The sequence below is a fragment of the Myotis daubentonii genome, chromosome 15, assembly GCF_963259705.1.
Source record: "Myotis daubentonii chromosome 15, mMyoDau2.1, whole genome shotgun sequence".
Taxonomy (NCBI): domain Eukaryota; kingdom Metazoa; phylum Chordata; class Mammalia; order Chiroptera; family Vespertilionidae; genus Myotis; species Myotis daubentonii.
The window spans coordinates 2,730,918-2,754,046 of NC_081854.1; the positions used below are offsets into that span (position 1 = coordinate 2,730,918).

The 23,129-nt window shown below is 47.6% G+C and overlaps 1 protein-coding gene across 1 annotated transcript; it reads left to right on the forward strand.

The window, feature by feature from the left end:
* Positions 1-12,202: 12,202 nt before the first annotated feature.
* On the forward strand, positions 12,203-22,571 carry LOC132217246 (NACHT, LRR and PYD domains-containing protein 2-like). Its single transcript, XM_059667342.1, has 7 exons — positions 12,203-13,770; positions 14,452-14,622; positions 15,166-15,336; positions 17,988-18,158; positions 18,504-18,674; positions 21,120-21,287; positions 22,215-22,571. Exons 1-7 carry the CDS (start codon positions 12,203-12,205, stop codon positions 22,549-22,551), a joined length of 2,757 nt encoding a protein of 918 aa, XP_059523325.1. The 3' UTR covers positions 22,552-22,571.
* The last annotated feature ends 558 nt before the right edge of the window (positions 22,572-23,129 follow it).

Sequence of the window (23,129 nt, forward strand, 5' to 3'; positions counted from 1 at the left end):
GAGTGGTTGATTCTGGGGCTTATAGGAAAGGGAAGAAGTAAGGATGGATTCCCCCACATGTTTATTTGAGTTACTTACTGAAGTCTGGTACCATAAGCAAGGAAAGAAAAAGCCTGTGTATGTGTGTGTGTGTGTGTGTGTCCACCATCAACGTAGGGTAACATGGTGTAGAGGTTGTAACTGGAGGTGTCTGTGGCTAAAAAGAGGGGTTTTTCCAGAACTTAGAAGATAATTGAATGCTCTACTCAGAGGCAGACAGGTCAAAAGTAGTTAGATAGGGTTTCCTGTCTCTGACACTAGGGAAAAATATCCATACCAACCAATCCATCCATCCATCCATCCATCCATCCATCTATCTACTATCTATCTACCCATCTGTCTACCCATCTATTCATCATCCATATGTCCATCATCCTTCCATCCACCCGTTTATCATCCATCTATTATCTATCCAACCATCCATCTATTTTCCTTCTTTCCTTCCTTCCTTCCTCCCATCATCTATCTATCTATCCATCTGCTCATCTAACTATTATCTATCTACCCATCTGTCTGTCTATCCATCATCAACCTGTCTATCTACCCATCCACCATCCATCTATTCATTCATCTATTGTCCATCCATCCATCATCCATCTGTCTATTCATCTTCCATCCATCCATTTATTATCCACCATCTATCCATGATCCTTTATTCCTTCATCAACCATCCACCCATCCACCCATCTATCTAATCTATATCTAATCTATCTCCATCTGCCAGAGCCACAAATGGAGACCTTAAACACAACAATGACTATTTTTGTTAAAGAACCATTTCCAGGCACACTCCTTAACATTTCTTTGCTCTCAAGCTGTTTTGGCTTCAGCTTTTAGGAGCACAGACCACAAGGTTGGATTATTGAGTTCTTAATTCTCACCCAATGATATCCCCCAGGAGTTGGGATTTTCTGCAACTAGAGCAAAATTGCGGAGACACAATGAAGACCCAGTGTCTTGTCATTTAGTATTTTTTTTAATCTTTAATTTCTTTATTGGTTAAGGTATTACAAATGTGTCCTCATCCCCCCATTAACCCTCCCTCCCCCTATGCTCTCATCCCCCTGTTGTCTGTGTCCACTGGTTTGGCTTATATGTATGCATACAAGTCCTTTGGTTGATCTCTTCCCCTTACCCCGACCCTCCCCTACTTTCCCTCCGGGAATTGACAGTCTGATCACTGTTTCTCTGTCTCTGGATCTGTCCCTGTTCATCAGTCTATGTTGTTCTCTATATTCCACAAATGAATCTGGGTTTCCGTAGTGTAGTGGTTATCACATTCACCTAACACAAATGAGTGAGATCTGACTGGCTTATTTCACTTAGCATAATGCTCTCCAGTTCCAGTCATTTAGTATTTGGCCTTTAGAGAAAGCCTGCTGATTCCTGACATAGAATGACAGTCACACCAGCAATAGAGTCTGAGGAGGCACTCAGAAAAAACTTCCTGGAAAGAGTTTTGTGAGTGCATAATTCAATGACTTTTACTGTTTCCCAATTTATGCAATCATTGCCACAATCCAGTTTTAGAATCTTCCACAGCTCCACTAAGATTTCAAATTCCCCTTTATAGTTTATCCCATTTCTACCACCAGCCCCAGGCAATCTACTTTGTGTCTCTACAGGGTTGACTTTCTTGGAAATTTCATAGAAATGGAACCACTTAACAGGTGGTCTTTTGCATCTTGGCATAATGTTTTCATCTGTGTTGCAGCATGCATCAGCACCTCATTCCTTTTTTTTTTGTTTTGTTAATCCTCACTTGAGGATATTTTTTACCATTGATTTTTAGAGAGAGTGGAAGGGGGGGGAGAGAGAGAGAGAGAAAAGAGAGGCCAATGTGAGAGACACATCCACTTGTCTTGGTGGGGATCCAACCTGCAACCCAGGTACGTGCCCTTGACCAGGAATCAAACCTGAGAATCAAGCCCAGTGTTTGGACCGATGCTCTAACCATGGAGCACACCTGTCAGGGCAGCACCTCATTCCTTTTTACTTTTATTGATTGGGATATAATTGACATATTGCATTGTGTGAGTTTAAGGTGCACAGTGCGTTGATCTGATACATTTATACATTGCGATATGATTGATTGCCACTACAATGCTAGTTGACACTGCCATCACCTCACATAATTAAGATTTTTTTGGTTTGTTGGTAGGAACAGTTCATATCTCTTAGCAACTTTCAAATACATAATATTGTGCTGTTAACTGAAATGACTACGCTGCCGCCTTAGCTGGTCTGGCTTAGTGGATAGAGTGTTGGCCTATGGACTGAAGGGTCTGGGTTGGATTGCAGTCAAGGGCACATGCCTGGGTTGCGAGCTCCATCCCCAGTAGGGGGTGTGTAGGAGGCAGCCAATCAATGCCTCTCTTTCCATTATTGATGTTTCTATCTCTTCCTCCCTCTCCCTTTCTCTCTGAAATAAAAAATATGTTAAAAAAGATTTAATAAAAATTTTTAAAATGATAAAATTACTATGCTGTTTACTAAATCCTCAGGATTTCATCATCTTAGAAGGGGAAGTTTGTATCATTTGCCTTACATCTTCCCATTTCCCCCACCCCCTGGTAACCACTATTCTACTCTTTGTCTCTATGAGTTCAGGTTTTTTAGATTCCACTTATAGGTGAGATCATGCAATATTCGTCTTTCTCTTATTTCACTTAGGATAATGTCCTCCAGGTTCATCCTCAGTGTCACAGATTGCAGAATTTAGGGAGCTTATTTTGAAGCAGGTGGTTTTGAGGTTGAGGTGGGTTTCATTTCTCCCTTTCCAGGTTACTGTCCTGCTCTCTGCACCTCATTCACCTGCCCCCTTGCAGAGACCGCGGCCTGGCTGAGCTCTGTTTTAACGACACTGGGCGTTCTGTTAAAGTATTTTTGATTGTGGCTTCTTATCAGTTCACCCCGTGCTCTGTTCTGGCCATGTAGTTCCTCTTTTTCATATTTAGTCACCATTTCAGGATCTGTCGGTCACGCCCAAACTCACTGCAACAGAAGTCTGTTGGAGTCCATTCCTTTCCTTGCCACCCATGAACTCTGTGAACTTGAGGGGGATGCCACTCAATATTTCAGTCTCAATTTCTTCACTTGTCAATGTGTGGGGCGGTGTTCAGAGTACACCTATGGCGTCTGTTGTAGGAGGTCACGGTTCGATTCCCAGTCAAGGGCACATGCCCCGGTTGCGGGCTCATTCCTCAGTAGGGGGCATGCAGGAGGCAGCTGATCAATGATTCTCATCATTGATGTTTCTATCTTCTTTCCCTCTCCCTCCCTCACTGAAATCAATAAAAAAAATATATTTTTAAAAGAGTATACATATCCCTGACTGGTTTGGCTCAGTGGATAGAGCATCAGCCTTGTGTACTGAAGAGTCCTGGGTTTGATTCCGGTCAAGGGCACATACTTTGGTTGCAGGCTAGACCCTCGGCCCTGCAACCACTTAAAAAAAAAAGAGTATACAGACATCATAGGATGATTAAAAGAAGTAATGTAATAACTGGCTTATGGTACATATGAGCCCATACTTATATATGTAATTATTTTGCCTTCCAGTTGATTTTCTGAACCCTAAACTAGGTAGGTCATGAAACAATTGTACGCTTTAATTTATGTATGTGCTGATTTACTAATTTAGTTAGCTGGCTAGTTATTGTGCTTAGCTAACACAGTGGTCCTCAACCTTCTGGCCCTTTAAATACAGTTTCTCATGTTGTGACCCAACCATAAAATTATTTTCGCTGCTACTTCATAACTGTAATGTTGCTACTGTTGTGAATCGTAATGTAATATCTGATATGCAGAATGGTCTTAGGCGACCCTTAACAGCTTGAGGCACTGACTCTCATGCCATCTTTTTTCTTTTTAATCCTCACCTGAGGATATTCTCATTAATTTGACAGAGAGATAGAGAGAGAGAGAGAGAAAGAGAGAGAAATGCTGATTCTCATATGTGCCCTGACTGGGGTTTGAGCCCCAAACCTTGGTGTATTGGGAAGACACTCTACCCAACTGAGCTACCTGGCCAGGGCCTAATTATATGCATTTTATTGAACATAGAATGTGCATGCATTTCAATCTACTTGGTATAATGCTAGGAAGCACCCAATTGCAACCTCGTCAGTGGTTCTCAACCCCTGGTGACACGTGACAGTGTTTGGAGACCTTTTTGGTGGTCACACCTGGAGATGCTATTGACACCTCGTGGGTGGGGGCCAGGATGCTGATAAGCACCCTACCATAGACAGGACAAACCCTCTCACCCCCACCCCGAAGAATCGTCCATCTGGAGAGGTTGAAAACCCCGCCCTAGATGATCTAGGAGTGAGATTGAGCATTGGAATCACCCGGAGACCTTCTGACCAGTTCAGTTAGGATCACTCCAAATAGGGCCCAGGTCATTTCAATGTGAATCTCGTTTTCAAGGTGGACAAGCACCCATTGATGACCACAGTGGGGCTATTTCAATACCGTGGGCGGGAAGATCTGCTCCCCGGCCAATCACGGAGCGCAGGTGGGCAGAAGAGCTGCTCTTATTGGGGAGTTCCTTTGCGTGGGACACTCTCAGACCAGACCTAAGCCTTCGCCTCAGGAGGTGAGTACCAGCTCTTGACCTCTTTCTCTGTCTGTCTTTTAAGTCAATAGCAGTTACTGGCTTAGTTCCTCTGGTTCTATTTTGTTGCTGCCTTTAAAGGGTGGCTGTGAGACTTTTAGAGGGATGTCTTGAGGTCCTCAGGCCGAGCTCTCTTTCACAAGGATGAGAAAACGGGTTGAGAGGGGGGCAGCTCCCCCTGCTTCCATATGCAATTCCCACCCCCCTTCTAAGGTCATTTCTAAGTGTTCCGTTGAGGTATAATTCCATCTCCTAAAATCCACCCGTTTTAAGCGGGCCGTGACCTTTAGTAGATGTACAGAGTCGGGCAACCCCTGCCACAATCTGATTTCAGAATATTTCTGAGGCCCCAAAGAGATCTCCCCTGCCCATTTGTGGCGTCCTGCCCACCCCCACCCCCATCCCCGGTCACTTCGAGTGGGGCATGGCTCTGAGCTTCAGTCTGTATTTATTTTTATTGTTGATACTATTACAGATGTCCTTATGTCCCCCTCACCCCTATTGCCCACTTCCATGGAGCCCCCCACCCCTTTTCCTCTGGCCAGCACCACACTGTCGTCTGTGTCTCTGGGTGATGTTCATATGCTCTTTAGCTAATCTCGTCACCTTCTTTTACCAGTCTACCCCTCCACATCCCTTTATCTCTATTCTCTATTAGTCTTTTCCATGTATCCATGCCTCTGGTTCTATTTTGTCCATCAGTTAATTTTGTTCATTAGATTCCCTATATAAGTGAGATCATGTGATGCTTGTCTTTCTCTGACTGGCTTATTTTGCTTAGCATAATACTCTCCAGGTCCCTCCATGCTGCTGCAAAGGGTAAGAGATTCTTTCTTTCTCACAGCTGCATAGCATTCCATGGTGTAAATGTACTGCAGCTTTTTCATCTATTCGCCTACTGATGGGCACTGGGGCTGTTTTCAGTCTTTCATCTGTAGATTGGGAGGTATCAGAGCTGGGTCCCAAAAGACGGATACAAGCGTCACAGAAATGCAGGCTTCGGGACAGTGATGTCATGGAATTCATAGTCCCCTCCCCTCCCCTTCCCTCCCCTCCTCTCCCAATGCCTATGGTGACAGTATGCCGGCACTGTTGCTAATGACACATGGCGTCTGTAACAATTCTGTCCTTCTAGGCTGGAGGACAGCACTTCTTCCCAGCAGGTGCCTTTGTGCCTTTAAAAAAAAATTTTTTTTTGGTGTAGCATGACCAACTTTTATTCACTTATTTTTCTATTACGGTTGATACTCAATATTATTTTATATTCGTTTCAGGTGCACAGTTTAGTAGGGGCCTTTATTTTAAATTAAAAAAAAATTTAAATTGAGTTTAGAGAGGGAGGAAGAGAGAGAGATTGGTTTGTCGTTCCACTTATTTACACATTCATTCATTGCTGTTTTTTTTTAAAAAAATATATTTTATTGATTTTTTACAGAGAGGAAGGGAGAGGGACAGAGAGTCAGAAACATCGATGAGAGAGAAATGTCGACCAGCTGCCTCCTGCACACCCCCCACTGGGGATGTGCCCGAAACCAAGGTACATGCCCTTGACCGGAATCGAACCTGGGACCCTTCAGTCCGCAGGCCGACGCTCTATCCACTGAGCCAAACCAGCTAGGGCTCATTGCTGTTTTTTTTTTTTTAAATTTTTTTATTGATTTCAGAGAGGAAGGGAAAGGGAGATACAGAAACATCAATGATAAGAGAATCATTGAGAGGCTGCCACCTGCATGCCCCACACTGGGGGTCGAGCCTGCAACCCAGGCATGTGCCCTGACTGGGAATCCAACCGTGACCTCCTGGTGCATAGGTCGATGCTCAACCTCTGAACCACGCTAGCTGGACTGTTGGTTGCTTCTTGTATATGCCCTGCCCGGGCTTTGGCCTATGGGGAGGATGCTCTATGCAGCTGAGCTATGGGGCCAGGGCCCAGGTGCCTTAATTTTTATTTCACCAGGAGGATAGGGCCTCCCAGGCTCATTCTGCTCAGCTCCTGCCTGATTATCAGCTCCGGCCTTTATCCTTCCTCACTCAGACCTTTCCCCAGGAAAACGCTAGTCACCTGGCTCCACCACCCACTCCCTGCTTGTTGCTTGTTTTCCTAGGCTCCCTCTCAAGTCCTATCTGCCCACGTTGGGGAGTTGGCTGGGCCCCCTCCCCGCCCCCCCCGCCCCCGCATGTGGGTGGAAACTGGACTTCAGTGACTTATAACCCACAGGGAGCAGGGTCAATGGGGCTTCCCAAACGTGCACACGCCCTACCTGTTTGTAGGAAACCTTTCTTGCTTCCTCCTCCGCCCCATTTCTCCCTCACCGAGCTAAGCCCCACCCTCCTCGCACCACGTGGCTCTGATATCTAATGTGGTTTTGCTGTCCCAGGCTCCCTTCCTAGAAGGTGAGCAGATCTCAGTTGGTGTTTTGTTTTTTAAAAATATATTTTTACTGATTTCAGAGAGGAAGGGAGAAGGTGAGAGAGGGAGAAACATGCATGATGAGAATCATCAATTGGCTGCCTCCTGCACGCCCCACACTGGGGATCTAGCCCGCAACCCAGGAATGGAACCATGACCTCCTGGTTCATAGGTCCACGCACAACTAAGCCATGCTGGCTGGGCAGTTGGTGTTAATTTCCATCCTGGCCGGTTCTTTGAGTCATGTAGGACCAATTTATGAGTCGGTTAGCAGAGATCTCCATATAGACCCAGAGGGTGACTTTCTGCTTACCTTCCCGCCTGCTTCACACTGCTTTTCTGTGTGTGTGTATTCTGTAGGTGCAAGCCTTTCCCCTCCTCATTGTCTCATAAAAAATTCTATCAGACCAGCCCTGGCTGGTGTTTCTAAGTGGTTAGAGCGCCAGCTGGCCCATTCAAGGGTTCGATTCCGGTCAAGGGTACATACCTTGGTTGCAGGTTCCATCCCAACCCCAGTCAGGGCACATACAGGTGGGAGGCAACTAATAGATCTCTCTCTCTCTCTCTCTCTCTCTCTCTCTCTCTCTCTCTCTCTCTTTCTCTTCCCCCTCCCTTTTCCTTCCACTCTATAGAAATCAATGGAAAAAATATTCTCAGGTGAGGATTAACTAAATAAATTCCACCAGACCTCATTCTCCCCTCAGGTTGATCTGCTGGTCAAGGAACCCCACCTCTTCCCTCCCTCTGTGGGCCCTCACAGCCGGACCTAGACCTAGTTTCTCCCACAATGGGGTTTCTCACTCCCACAATGGGGTTTCTATGAGCAGCTGCTCTCACCTCCAAGTCCTCGCTGCACCAGTGTGTCCCGGCCCACTCACTCTGGCGTCTAACCTACCACCTTCCTGAAATCACTTCCTTTAGTCGGAACCGGAAAAATGTGGCAGACGTGCCGTGTTCCCCCCACTTTTTTCATTATGTAAAAATACATATTTTATTAGTACAGAACTATAGGTTTACAGTGACAACAGATAACTTGTTACAGGAGGACCTGGAGGCTGATGGAAATACCGATTTGACTCAATGCCACGTGGATTGGCTCCTGGAACAGAAAAAGGCTTTAGTGGAAAAACTGGTGAAACCTGAAAAAATGTGGAGTTTGCTAAACAGTAATTTACTCCTGTTGGTTGCTTAGTGTTTTTTAATTTTTTTATTTTATTTAACATTTTTTATTGTTGACACTAATGCAGATGTTCCCCATTCCCCCCATTGCCCCACCCCAGGCCTTCCCCACCCTATTGTCTGTGTCCCTGGGTTATGCATATGTGTATATAAATTCTTAGTTTAATCTCTTGCCACCCCCCCACCCCCATCCTCCTCCCTCTGAGATCTATCAGTCTGTTCTATGCATCCGTGCCTCTGGTTCTATTTTGTTCATTAGACTCCAACTATAAGTGAGATCATGTGACATTTGTCTTTCTCTGCCTGGCTTATTTCGCTCAGCATAACGCTCTCCCAGTCTCCCTTTTAAGTTTCTTCCTCACAAAACCAAATGCATGCTGGTCCAAGACAGCATTGAAAAAGGACACTGTCAGGACAAACTCATCCATGACATGGACACTCAGGCATGGTCTCTGGATTCTGGGGTTGCCCGTGTTTCCATGACTTTTCCATCTGAGGAGATGGAGGTCTTGCTGAGTGTGTGACTTGATGATTTTTGTTCTGTTTTGACTTTACATTTTAGCATGAGCATTTTTATATTAAATATATTTAATATAAATATATTAAATACATTTTTTTGATTTTTAGAGAGAGGAAGGAAGAGGGAGGGGAGAGAGAGAAAGAGAGAGAGAGAGAGAGAGAGAGAGAGAGAGAGAAGAGAACAAGAGCTCTTTCTATCTATTGTGTTTTGAAACATTTTGCATGATCTATCTTCTCCCCCCCACATCTTCTGATTGGATGTAATTTTCCCTCTGTTTTTGCTATACAGTTGCATTTCATCTTGTGGCACATCCCTACTATTGCCCGTTTAATGCCTGAGGATATAAAGATTTTAATTTGTTTTTATTTAATTGGTTGGGGCTGTGTATCAGTGATGGAGAGCAGAGGTTCTTTTTTAAAAAAATTGTTGAGTATTACAGATGTCTCCTTTTTCCTTCTACTGCTTCCTGCCCCCCCCGCTTAAGCTCCCTCCTCACCCCATCCTTCATGACACTATTGTCTGTGTCTATGGGTTATGCATATATGCATATAAATTCTTTGGTTAATCTCTTCCTGTCCATCCACTCCCCCTTCCCTCTGAGATTCATCAGTCTGTTCCATGTTTCCATGCCTCTGGTTCTATTTTGTTCATTAGATTCCACCTATAAGTGAGAGCATGTGATATTTGTCTTTCTCTGACTGGCTTATTTTGCTTAGCATATTAATCCCCAGGTCCCTCCACGTTGTCTCAAAGGGTAATAGATCCTTCTTTACAGCTGCATAGTATTTCATTGTGTAAATGTACCACAGCTTTTTTATCCACTCATCTACTGATGGGTGCTTGGGCTGTTTCCAGATCTTAGCAATTATAAATAAGGCTGCTATGAACATAGGGATGAATTTATTCTTTTTAGTTGGTGTTTTGGGATTCTTAGGGTATATTCCTAGAAGTGGGATCACTGGGTCAAATGGCAGTTCCATTTTTAATTTTTTGAGGAAACTCCATATTGTTTTCCGCAGTGGCTGCACTAGTTTGCATTCCCACAAGCAGTGAAATAGGGTTCCCTTTTCTCTACATCCTCACCAGCACTTGTTGTTTTTTGATTTATTGATGGTAGCCATCCTGACAGGTGTGAGGTGATACCTCACTGTAGTTTTAATTTGCATCTCTCTGATGATTAGTGACACTGAGCATTTTTTTTTTCATGACTTTTGGCCATTTGTACTACTATGTCCTCTTTGGAGAAGTGTCTATTTAGGTCCTTTGCCCATGTTTAAATTGGATTGTGTGTTTTCCTTTTGTTGAGTTGTAGGAGTTGTGTGTTGGAAATTAACCCCTTATCAGATGTAACATTGGCAAATATGTTCTTTTTTAAAAAATATATCTTTACTGATTTTAGATTTTAGAGAGAGAGAGAGAGAAGCATTGTTGAGAGAAAAATACCAACATTGATTGGCTGCCTCCAGCATGGTGCCCCCACTAGGGGATCAAGCCCACAACTCAAGCATGTGCCCTGACTTGGCATCCTCTTAGTAGATGGGTCAATTCTCAACCATGAGCCATACTGGCTGGGCAAATTTGTTCTTTTGAAATTAAATTTTTTTGATTTTAAAAATATTAAATCTATTGGGGTGACATCGGTTAATAAAATCACATTGGTTACAAATGTACAATCCCATGATACAGCATCTGTATGTGCCATGACCTGCACGGCTGGGTTCAGGATCTGAAGGAGGGGCTGACGCACAAATGAAAATACTAGACACAAATATGAATTAAGGGGTGGGGGCCAGATGGAGACTCTTTCTTGAAGAGGCACACTGAGACCTGGGCTTATCTGCCTTTTGTTCAGTTTTAGATACACATCTTGCCCTCAGTAAAAGCACGGCAAACTGGTAGCAGACAGACCGTCTCTAAGGTCAGTAAAGATCAGTAAGGTTCAGTAAACATTTACTTGGAGGCTATCAGGTCAGGAAATTGCTTCAAGCCACCACTATCTCAGCACGAACAATCGGCGCTCAGCGTCAGCCCTGCTAATGCTCAAGGTCCATCAGCCTTCCGTGTTCCTTGGTGCACCCTCATGATAGTATTGGCAAGCGGTGGCTTCCTGTGTGTATGTGGCATAGTGTGTTACTCAGTTTTGTTTTTGTTGCCCTTTTTAAATGAAGGTTTGCATCCAACATGATTTATTAGGTTCATGTGTACAGCACAGTGGCTCCAGCGGTTCTCAACCTGTGGGTTGCGACCATCGGGAAACACATATAGCATATCAGATATTTACATGACGATTCATAACAGTAGCAAAATTACAGTTATGAAGTAGCAACGAAAATAACTTTATGGTTGGGGGTCACCACAACATGAGGAACTGTATGAAAGGGTTGCGGCATGAGGAAGGTTGAGAAGCACTGGCAATCATGTGCTTTACAAAGTGTTCCTTCCTCCTGACATTTCCAGTCCCCACCTGGTCCCATCTATGGTTATTACAATATTATTGACTATATTCCCTGTGCTGTACTTTACATCCCCATGACTACTCTTTTTTTTTTTTTACATTCAATGTTATTTTATTTTTTCCCCCGTGACTATTCTGTAACTCCCAATCTATACTTCTCAATCCCTTCACCTGGGGGAATTGCAGTGTAAGGTATATAAATGTGGAATAGATATGTTGCTCCTTGAAACAGAACCGATGTGAGAGTGTATACCAATGATAGTTTAAAAAGAGACAGAGGGCCGAAACCGGTTTGGTTCAGTGGATAGAGCATCGGCCTGAGGACTGAAAGGTCCCAGGTTCGATTCTGGTCAAGGGCATGTACCTGGGTTGCGGGCACATCCCCAGTAGGAGATGTGCAGGAGGCAGCTGATCGATGTTTCTCTCTCATCGATGTTTCTAACTCTCTCTCTCTCTCTCTCCCTTCCTCTCTGTAAAAAAAGTCAATAAAATATATTTTAAAAAAAGAGAGACAGAGGATGATGGCACTGGCTGAGTGGCTCAGTTGGTTGAACATCATCCTGGACACAGAAAGGTTGCAGGTTCAATTCCTGGTCAGGACACATGCCCTGGTTGTAGGCTCAATCCCCAGTGTGGGACGTGCAGGAGGCAGCTGATCCATGATTCTCTCTCATCATTTATGTTTCTCTCTCTCTCTCCCTTCCTCTCTGAAATTATCTATCTATCTATCTATCTATCTATCTATCTATCTATCTATCTATCTATCTATCTATCTAAAGCCAGGTAGGTAAATACTGTCTTAGAGAGACTGTCTTATACATTCAATGTTTGGTACAGTACGAGACATTTTATTCCTTCCTGGTATTCCTCATTTCTGGTCCTTTACAAAGTGTACGTTCTGGTTAAGTAGAGTGACTGGCGTGCCAACTTTCCCGCATTGCCTCTCATTCCAGGTGAAAAGGAGAGAGCCCGAGCCACACGATGGAGAAATTCTGCTCTATCTGGAAGCACACATGTTGGGATGGGGTCGGTGATGACTTGCGCTACAAAATCATCGAGGGAAGCCAGAAGTCCACATGGCTCTCCAGTTCCAAAACCTCCTCCCAGCGCAGGCTGCTGACGGTGGTGCTTCAGGGAGCCGCGGGCGTGGGGAAAACCACGCTGGCCAAGAAGTGGATGCTGGACTGGGCACAGGACCACCTCCCGGGGACATTCCACTCCGCCTTCTACCTCAGCTGCAAGGGGCTGGGCCGCCAGGGCGCCTGCACTTTCGCGGAGCTCCTGGCTAAGAAGTGCCCAGATGCGCAGGAGGCCGGCCCCCAGGTCCTGGCCCAGGGGCAGAAGATCCTGGTGGTGATCGATGGTTTCGACGAGCTCAGAGCGCCCTCGGGGTCCCTCATCCATGACATCTGTGGCGACTGGGAGAAGCCGAAGCCCGTGCCCGTCCTGCTGGGCAGTTTGCTGAAGAGAAAGCTGCTGCCCAAGGCCACGCTGCTGGTCACCACGCGCCCGGAGGCCCTGGGGGAGCTGCGGCTCCTGGTGGAGCAGCCGCTGTTCATCGAGGTGGAGGGCTTCCTGGAGGCGGACCGCAGGGGCTACTTCCTGAAGCACTTTGAGCAGCAGGACCAGGCCCTGCGCGCCTTCGAGGGCATGAAGGGCAGCCCGGCGCTGTTCCACATGGGCGCGGCGCCCGCCGTGTGCTGGGTCGTGTGCACGTGTCTGAAGGGGCAGCTGGAGAAGGGGGAGGACCCGGCCCCCACCTGCCGGACCCCCACCTCGCTGTTCCTGCGCTTCCTGTGCAGCCAGTGCCCCCCAGCGGCCCCCGGCAGCGGCCCCGAGCCGCACCTTCAAACTGCGCTCCACGCCCTGAGCCTCCTGGCCGCCTGGGGCATCTGGGCGCAGACGTCCCTGTTCGATGGCGAAGACCTCGGGCAGCTGGGGGTCAGCGAGGCCGACCTGCGCCCTTTCCTGGACGGCAAGGTCCTGCAGGCGGACGCGGACTGCGAGGGCTGCTACGCCTTCCTGCACCTCAGCGTCCAGCAGTTCCTGGCCGCCCTGTTCTACCTGCTGGACCGCGCGGAACCGGGGGACGCGGGCGGCTGGGCGCCGGACATCGGGAACGTGCGCGCGCTGCTGTCCAAGGAGGAGCGGCTGCGCAACCCCAGCCTGACCCGCGTGGGCTGCTTCCTGTTCGGCCTGGCCAACCAGGAGAGGGCCCGGGAGCTGGAGGCCGCCTTCGGCTGCCGCGTGTCCCTGGACGTCAGGCAGGAGCTGCTGAGAGTGACGCGCAGCAGGGACTGGCCCTTCTCCAGGGCGGACACCCGGGAGCTGATGCGCTGCCTCTACGAGTCTCAGGAGGAGGCGCTGGTGAGGGAGGCCCTGGCGCCCATCACGGAGCTGGCCCTGCACCTGCAGAGTGAGAGGGACCTCGTGCACGCGTCCTTCTGCCTCAGGCACGGCCAGGCCCTGCGCAGGCTCTGGCTGCAGGTGGAGAAGGGGATCTTCCTGGAGAATGACGGGGCCTCGGAGCCAGGCACGTGGGCGGAGCGGTAAGGACTCGCCCCTCCTATTCCACTCGTGTTTTGTTTTTTTAAAAATACTTTTATTGATTTCAGAGAGGAAGGGAGAGGGAGAGAGAGATAGAAACATCTATGATAGAGAATCACTGATTGGCTGCCTCCTGCATGCCCCACCTTGGGGATTGAGCCCACAATCCGGGTATGTGCCCTTGACCAGGACCTCTTGGTTAATGGATTGATGCTCAACCACTGAGCCACGCTGGCTGGATTTGTTTCTTTCTTTAAAGTTTAATATTTTTAAATATGTATGTTTTATTGATTTCAGAGAGAAGAAGGAAGGAGAGAGAGAGAAAGAGAAACATCAATGATGAGAGAGAACCATTCACTGGCTGCCCCCTGCACGCCCCCCACTGGGGACCGAGCCTGCAACCCAGCCATGTGCCGTTGACTGGAATTGAACCTGGGACCCTTCAGTCTGCAGGCCGACGCTCCATCCACTGAGCCAAACTGGCCAGGGCTAAAGTTAAATTTTTATTGGCTGATGGGATTACAGATGTCCCCTATTTCTCCCTCACATCCTTCCTCCACCCTCTTGCCTGACCGGGGATAGAGCCTGCCACCTTGGTGTATCCGGACGATGCTCCAACCAACTGAGCTACCCGGCCAGGACCGTGCTGTTAATAGGTGCTGTTCTCTGTCACGTCCTGCTAGGTCCCTGCAAGACCATCAGGCTCTTTGTCGCTGGACGGAGCTCTGCTCTGTGCTGAGCTCCAACGAGAACCTGACGTTTCTGGAAGTGAGTCAGAGCTTCCTGAGTCACTCCTCCGTGAGGATTCTGTGTGAGCAGATAACCCGCGTCACCTGTAACGTCCAGAAGGTGGTGTAAGTAGAAGCTAAGCTCACCTTGCAATGGCTGTCCTTGTGTGAGAGGGTGTGAGGGGGTGAGAGGGGGTGAGAGGGGGTGAGAGGGTGTGTTTAATCCTCACCTGGGGATATTTTCCCATTGATTTTTTTTAAAAAAATATATTTTATTGATTTTTTACAGAGAGGAAGGGAGAGGGATAGAGAGTTAGAAACATCGATGAGAGAGAAACATCGATCAGCTGCCTCCTGCACACCTCCTACTGGGGATGTGCCTGCAACCAAGGTACACGCCCTTGACCAGAGTCAAACCTGGGACCCTTCAGTCCACAGGCCGATGCTCTCTAGCCACTGAGCCAAACCGGTCAGGGCTCCCATTGAATTTTAGGGAGAGTAGAAGAGAGAGGGAAAGGCAGAAAGAAACATTGATGTGAGAGAAACACATTGACGGGTTGCCTCCTGCATGTGCCCCAACCAGGGCCTGGGCTGGGGAGGAGCCTGCAACCAAGGTACGTGCCCTTGGCCAGAATCGAACCTGGGACCCCTCCCTTCTGTGTTTCCCAGGATTAAAAACATCTCCCCGGTCCACGCCTATCGGGACTTCTGTCTGGCTTTGGTTGGTAAGAAGACCCTGACGCACCTGATCCTGGAAGGCAGCGTCCCCTGCGACAACATGCTGCTGCTGCTGCTGTGCGAGGCCCTAAAGCACCGGAGGTGCAACCTGCAGTATCTCAGGTGCATGGCGCGGCCTGCAGTACCCCAGGTGCATGGCGCGGCCTGCAGTACCCCAGGTGCATGGCGCGGCCTGCAGTACCCCAGGTGCATGGCGCGGCCTGCAGTACCCCAGGTGCATGGCGCGGCCTGCAGTACCCCAGGTGCATGGCGCGGCCTGCAGTACCCCAGGTGCATGGCGCGGCCTGCAGTACCCCAGGTGCATGGCGCGGCCTGCAGTACCCCAGGTGCATGGCGCGGCCTGCAGTATCCCAGGTGCATGGCGCGGCCTATAGCGTATCAGGTGCATGGCGCGGCCTGGGGTATCTCAGATATTTCTCATGTTACTGTCACTGCTGTGCGCTGTGAGCTGGGTGAGCCACAGGAACAGAGCACCACTCTGATTGGTTATCACACCACGCGGGGGCGGGGTTTCAGCCTCTGCGCTCTCTCCAGCCTGCAAAGTGCATTGAATAATGAGCCTCCAAAGCAAAGGAAACACGCAGACTTTTGTGGCTTCCTCCAGTTTAGGGACGTGGTACTCCAGGAGGCGTGCTGCCTTTCTGCTGTGACCCAGAGCAGCCCTTGACCCGAACTGCCCACTTCGTAACCCCCTAGAACAGTGGTTCTCAACCTTCCTAATGCTGCGACCCTTTAATACAGTTCCTCATGTTGCAGTGACCCCCAATTTCATTGTTACAAATTGAACATAATTAAAGCATAGTGATTCATCACAAAACAATATGTAATTATAGATGTGTTTTCCGATGGTCTTAGGCGACCCCTGTGAAAGGGTCATTCGACCCCCAAAGGGGTCGCGACCTGCGGGTTGAGAACCACTGCCCTAGAAGCATCCAGGCTCCTGTTTCCTGGCGGCTCACTCCTCCCAGAGAGTCCCCCTTCGTCAGTGAAAACCCATATTATTGTTCTGATTGTCATCTCCCAGCTTTAGGGCACCGTTTTTTTTTTCTTATTTATATTGTTGACACTATTACAGGTGTCCCCCATTCTTTTTCCCCCTTTGCCCACATCCACCCAGGCCCGGCCCCCCTTCTCTCTGGCCATGACCACACTGTGGTCTGTATCTATGGATTATGCATGTTTTTTTTTTGTCTAATCTCTTCAGCTTCTTCCATTAGGTCCCCTGTGGTGATCTGTGCATCTAGTCCATGCATTCGCTCCCCTTTGAGATCTGTCCTTCTATTCCGTGCATCCATGCCTCTAGTTCTATCTTGTTCATCAGTTTATTTTGTTCATCATATTCCACACATAAGTGAAATCATATGGTATTTGTCTTTCTCTGACTGGCCCATTTCACTTAGCATAATGCTCTCCAGGTCCATCCATGCTGTCGCAAAAGGTAAGAGTTTCTTCCTTTATTTACGGCTACAAAATATCCCATTGCATAAATGTCCCACAGCTTTTTTTTTTTTACCAACTCCTCTATTGATGGGCACTGGGGCTGTTTCCAGACCTTAGCTATTGTAAATAATTCTGCTATGAACATAGGGGTGCATACATTCTTCCGAGTTGGTGTTTTGGGATTCTTAGGATACATTCCTAGAAGTGGGGTCTTTGGGTCATTCGGCAGTTCCGTTTTTAATGTTTTGAGGAAACTCTGTACTGTTTTCCCTAATGGCGGCACCAGTCCTCATTCCCACTGACAGTGAACTAGCGTGTTCTTTCCTCCACACCCTCACCAGTGTTTGTGGTTTGTGGATTTATTGATGGCAGCCATGCTGACAGGTGTGAGGTGATATCTCATTATTAACTTGCAAAGATTTTGCACATAGTCAATCGGACAATAAGGTTGTCCTTGAGTTCCACTCTCTCATCTTTGTCTGTAGGAGTAGCCGGCTTTCAGAGCCCAGTAGAACGGATTCATGGATTCCCCCATTGTCCTCCCAGTGCACAGAGGGGAATTCCCAATTATCATCCTTGCAACTCCTAAACTCAACACCTGGACAGAGTTTTGGACCTGGCTGCCTAAGGTCGAATTGTAACTCATTGTTTTAATTTGCATATTCCCTAAGAACTTGTGAAGTTGAACTTTTTGAGTATCAGGAATCAACTTTTTTCCCCCTCCTATAGAATCCTTTTTTAAAATTTTATTTTTTAAAAAAATCCTCACATGAGGATATGTTTTTATTGATTTTAGAGAGAGAGGAAGGGGGAGAAATGTGATGTGAGAGAAATATCCATCAGTTGCCTCCCATATGCCCCTGGCCAGGGAATCAAACCTGAAACCTAGGTATGTGCCCTGACTGGGAATTGAACCCATAACTTCTTTTTGGTGTATGGGATGAAGCTCCAACTAACTGAGCCACACAGCGAGGGCTCCCCTATAGAATCATATCTAGACCCAAGTGAGAATAGGACAGACTCAGGCAGAGAATGTGATGATCATATTAAAAAAATGAGATGCGGAAAAAATAACAGGTCATGTTGGTGAAACTTCACACAGAATTGAGATGAGGCTGGACATTGATTGAATGGCCATGGGGATATTTGAAGAAAAGCCAACGAGATCAACTCTCTCCACTCCTTCAGGCCAGGGTTGGCTACATATTGAAGTAGAATGAGATGAACATCTAGGATACAGTCTTTGGGGGCAGCATAAGCCTGCAGGGTCTCTGTCCTCCCAGGAGAATGACTTTCCCCCATGTATCCCACAGGTTGGGGTCTTGTTCTGATTTCATTCAACATTTGAACGACTTCTCCTTGGCCCTCAAAGTCAACCAGTCCCTGCAATCTCTGGACCTCACAGCCAGTGAGCTCGGGGATGAGGGGGTCAAGTTGCTGTGTGGGAGTCTGAGGCACCCAAATTGCTTCCTACAGTGGTTGTCGTAAGTGTCTCCTCTTCTCCCACGGGGCACCTTTGTGTTTGGATCTGGGACCACATAGAGGAGAGCGACAGGAACACCCCTATTTCCTGGAAAACCTACTGATGTAGGCAACACCTGGTTTATTGATGGTTGCCATTCTGACAGGTGTGAGGTGATACCTCGTTTCCGTTTCTGGTCCCAGGCGGATGAATCCTACATTTTTGCTTGCCCTTTCTCTCCTTTCTGGTCGTCATGGCTCAAGAGAGAGAGAGGGTGGGGGGAGTGAACCAGAAGAGCTCTCCCTGGAGAAGGTTGCGCTTTGGCAATGTTCTCACCGCCTGACCTTGGGTGTGGTTGCTTTTGTAGGTTGGAAAACTGTCACCTGACGGAAGTCTGTTGCAAGGAGCTCGCCTCCGCTTTGATTGTCAACCAGAGGCTGACACACCTGTGCTTGGCCAAGAACAACCTTGGAGATGGTGGGGTGAGACTGCTGAGCGAGGGTTTGGGTTACCCGGAATGCCAGCTACAGACCCTGGTGTAAGTCCCCACTGGCTGTGTGTGTGTGTGTGTGTGTGTGTGTGTGTGTGTGTGTGTGTGTAGGACATGTAGGACACACATAACACCACTTAATAACTCTATTTGAAGCAACCGGCAAGACCCAGCTGCAAATTGGGGAAAACGTGGTTAGAAACAGATGTTACTATTTGCCTGCCTTTCAGGGCTGAGTGGAACTTTTGGCTTCTCCCCATGCTGAGAATTTGGGATAGGAGCTAGGTTCTCAGTTCTGACCCTTTTGTGTGTTCTTCGAGTTTGTATGACATACTTCTTCCTGCAATTGGGAATGGATTGAGTTACAGGGTATGGGTTGGAATTTTATTTTTCTGCAAAGAGCCATATTGTAAACATGCGAGGCATTGTGGGCCATGGGGTCTCCATTCCAGTTAGTCAACTCTGCCACTGTCACGTAACCGTGTGCAGGAATGAGTGTGGCCATGTTCCAATAAAACATTATTGACAAAAAAACCAGGGGGTAGGTGGAGGTGAGCAAAAGGGAATGGGGACGGAGAGAGACTTTGCTTTGGGTGATGGTTGTAGGATGCAGTGTGCAGAGGAGGTTTTGTTGGGTTGTACACTTGAAATCTGTATGGTATTGAGAACCAACATCATCCTAAGTGGAAAAACAAACAAAAACAGGTGGTGGGCTGGATTGACCCTTGGGCTGTGGTTCACTGACCTTGTTACCTGGGAACAAGCCCAATAGGAACCACCTGTGCCCGTTTTCATCACAGGGAGGGCAACATTCCAGAGACTGTGTCGAGTTGGAGCCCTATTTCTGCTCAGAAGTTCTATCTGGTTTTGATTTCTCTGGGGCTGTTGCTCTCCTAAACTGGCTGCCAGTCATCTCAATGGCTTCTAGTGTGGCCCTGGAAACACCTGATGTCTCAGTCTAGGGTATATCACAGGGATGAAAGTTCAGCATAGGGGATACGGCCAATAACATTGCAATACCTATGGATGGTGCCAGGCGGGTACTAGACTTGCCAGGAAGGTCACTTCGTAAGGTATATAAATGCCTTAACCACTATGCTGTACACCTGAAACCAACATAATGTTGTATGTCAACTGTTGTGGAAAAATAACATTTAAAAGATAAAAAGACAAAAAACAATAGACCTTAATCCAGACATGCCCCAATCATTAAAGTCTAAAATGGAAAAAACCCAAGTGCTCAGCTTATAGTAGTGGATAGAGAAAATGAAAAGAAAAAGCATCTCTCTCCCAAATAGTATTCATTAGAAGAACAAAAATTTTATATATTGTTACTAGACAGCCCTATTTTATGTTTTAATTTAAATTTTTTCCTTTTTATTGAATTTATTGGGGTGACACTGGTTAACAAAATTACACAGGTGCACAGTTCTACAACACATCATCGGTACACTGTATTGTGTGTTCACCACCCCAAGTCAAGTCTCCATCCATCACCATTTATCCCACCTAGACCCTCCTCTGTCAGCAATCGCCACACTGTTGTCCATGTCCATGAGTTTTTTTTTCTTTTTTCCTCAATCCCTCCACCCACTCTACCCAGTGCCCCTGTCCCCAACAGCTGTCAGCCTACCCCCTGTCTATGATTCTGTCTCTTTTGTTTGTTTGTTCATGTTTTGGAACCCTCACTGAGGATATTTTCCCATTGAATATTAGAGTGGAAGAGAGAGAGAAACATTGATGTGAGAGAAACACATCGATGCTTGCCTCCTGCACGAACCCCGACCATGGCCTGGGCCGGGAGGAGCCTGCAACCTTGGTATGTGCCCTTGACTGGAATCAAACCCAGGACCCTTCAGTTCACAGGCCAATGTTCTATCTGCTGAGCCAAACTGGCTAGGGCTTGTTAGTTCATTTTGTTCATTAGATTCCACATATGAACGATTGAACGTGAGTTGTAATTGAAACATTAAGTAAAAGAAAATGAACTAGAACTCAGATTCAGTCTCAGGTTTGTCTGTATCCAGAGCCCAAGCTGTTGACCTATAATATGCTACTATTCTAGGAATACCCATGTCTTGGAGGTATGTGTGTGTTTATCACAAAAGGAGGCAGCCCGGCTGGTATGGCTCGGTGGTTGAGCAGGGACCTATGAGCTAGGAGGTCCTGGTTCAATTCCTGGACAGGGCACATGCCCGGGTTGCAGGTTCCATCTCCAGTGTGGGGCGTGCAGGAGGCAGCTAATCAATGATTTTCTCTCATCATTGATGTTTTGCTCTCTCTCTCTCTCTCCCTCTCTCTTCCTCCCTGAAATCAAAAAAATTTATTTAAAAAATAAATAAAAGGCAGGCAGGCAAAGGTCAGTTTCACCCTCCACCCCCCAGGCAGGTAGCAATAACATAACCATCATTCCATTCATCTGTTATGCACAAACCTAACCGGAAGTATATGGCTCCAGGAAGAAGACCCCTCTTCTGACTGTCTTTTCCGTAGGTTGTGCCAGTGCAGCATAACCAGACGCGGCTGCAAGCCCATCTCCGACTTTCTCCAAGGAGACTCCAGCCTGACCTTCCTGGACCTGAGTCTCAACCCCATAGCGACTGGGTTGTGGTTTCTCTGTGAGGCCTTGAAGAAGCCGAGTTGCAACCTCAAATGCCTGGGGTAGGTCCTTCTGTGCCTGTTCCAGGTGTTTTGGAACTAGTTAACCTCTGAGATAGTTTGGGCGGGGGGATGGGAGGGGAAAGAGAGAGAGAGAGAGAGAGAGAGAGAGAGAGAGAGAGAGAGAGAGAGAGAGAACGAACCACTCCTGGCCCACTGTTGGGCGCAAACACCGACAGAGAGTGAATGCAGGTCAGTGGGTGGTTACGAAGGCACTCAGGAGGCCGGAAGAGTGGACGTAGGTGCAGATGGGTTTCAAGGATACCTATACCGCTTCTTGTTAGTTATGATGTGCAGCTTCATTGTCCTTTAGTTTTTCTTTCTTGTATCATCTTCCCAAGGAAGAAGTCACTGACTGCCCTGGTTGGTATGTTCAGTGGTTAGAACGTTGGCCTATGGACCAAAGGGTTGTGGGTTTGATTCCTGGTCAAGGCCATGTACCTGGGCTGCAGAGTGGATCCCGGCCATGGTCAGGTGTGTGTGGGAGGCAATCAATCGATGTCACTCTCACACACCCCTCTCTCTCTCTTCCCCTTCCTCCCTTCCTTCCACTCTCTAAAAATGAATGGAAAAAATATCCCCGGGGGAGTATTAACAACAAAATTCACTGACTACCATCAACCCACCTAATCCTTCTCTCTGGCTGACTTATCCCAACAACTTGTTCATATGGTCTTCAAGGCAGGAAGCGGGTGGAGAGGAATCAGGGGGGGGGCAGGGAAGGGGACCTCTGTAATACACTCAACAATAAAGATAAAAACCAGCATGTCCTGATGGCCGATGTCCCTAAAATAAGCTCCATGAAGAAAACAATTCCCCCAATTTCTTCACTAGCAGGTCCCCTGCAGGCCGGAGTGTGGCTGGCTCCCGGTAGGGTCCCAATGAGGACTTGTTCTGAGAGTGGTCGGCCCCCTTTTCCTTCCTCCACAGGCTCTGTGGCTGCTCCCTCCCGTCTTTCTGCTGGCAGGACCTGGCGTCTGCCCTGGCCAGCAACCAGAGGCTGGAGGTCCTGGACCTGGGCCAGAACTCCTTGGGGCAGAGCGGGGTCACCGTGCTCTTCGAGGCCCTGAAGCAGAGATCCAGCCCTTTGAAGAGGCTCCGGCTGAGGACCGACGAGTCCAGCGCCCAGACCCAGAAGCTGCTGAAGGAAGTGAGGGACAGCAACCCCAAGCTGAACATCGACTGCAAGGCTGCCAGAGCGGCCAGCTCCTCCTACTGCGAATTCCCTTTCTTTACGCCCCGAGATAACTTTCCCGTTATTTACTAGTCTTTCTGGCGGAGACCTGACAGCCGAATGGTAATTACTGGGTCAAAGTGGCGAAGGGAGCTACCGCACTCCGCTCTCCGGTGTATAGCATGTCACCTGCTCACTTTATGTCAAATATCTGTGTTTTTTTCACAAGGATTCGGGATAATAAAAAGCAAAGCACTATGTTTGGAGTTGCCTTTCTTCTATTTGGTCTTTTAAGGCTTTGTAGAAAGAGGAAGGGAGAGGAGAGAGAGAAACATCCACGGGAGAGCAAAATACCGATCAGCTGCCTCTTGCACGCCCCCTAATGGAGGTGGAGACCACAACCAGGCATGTGCCCTGACGGGGATGGAACCAGCAACCTTTTGGTGCACAGGATGATGCTCAACCAACTGAGCCACACCAGTGAGGGCAATTTATTTTATTTTTTTTTAAATTTTATTGATTTTTTTTTATTTTTTTTACAGAGAGGAAGGGAGGGATAGAGAGTTAGAAACATCGATGAGAGAGAAACATCCATCAGCTGCCTCCAGCACACCCCCTACTGGGGATGTGCCTGCAACCAAGGTACATGCCCTTGACTGGAATCGAACCTG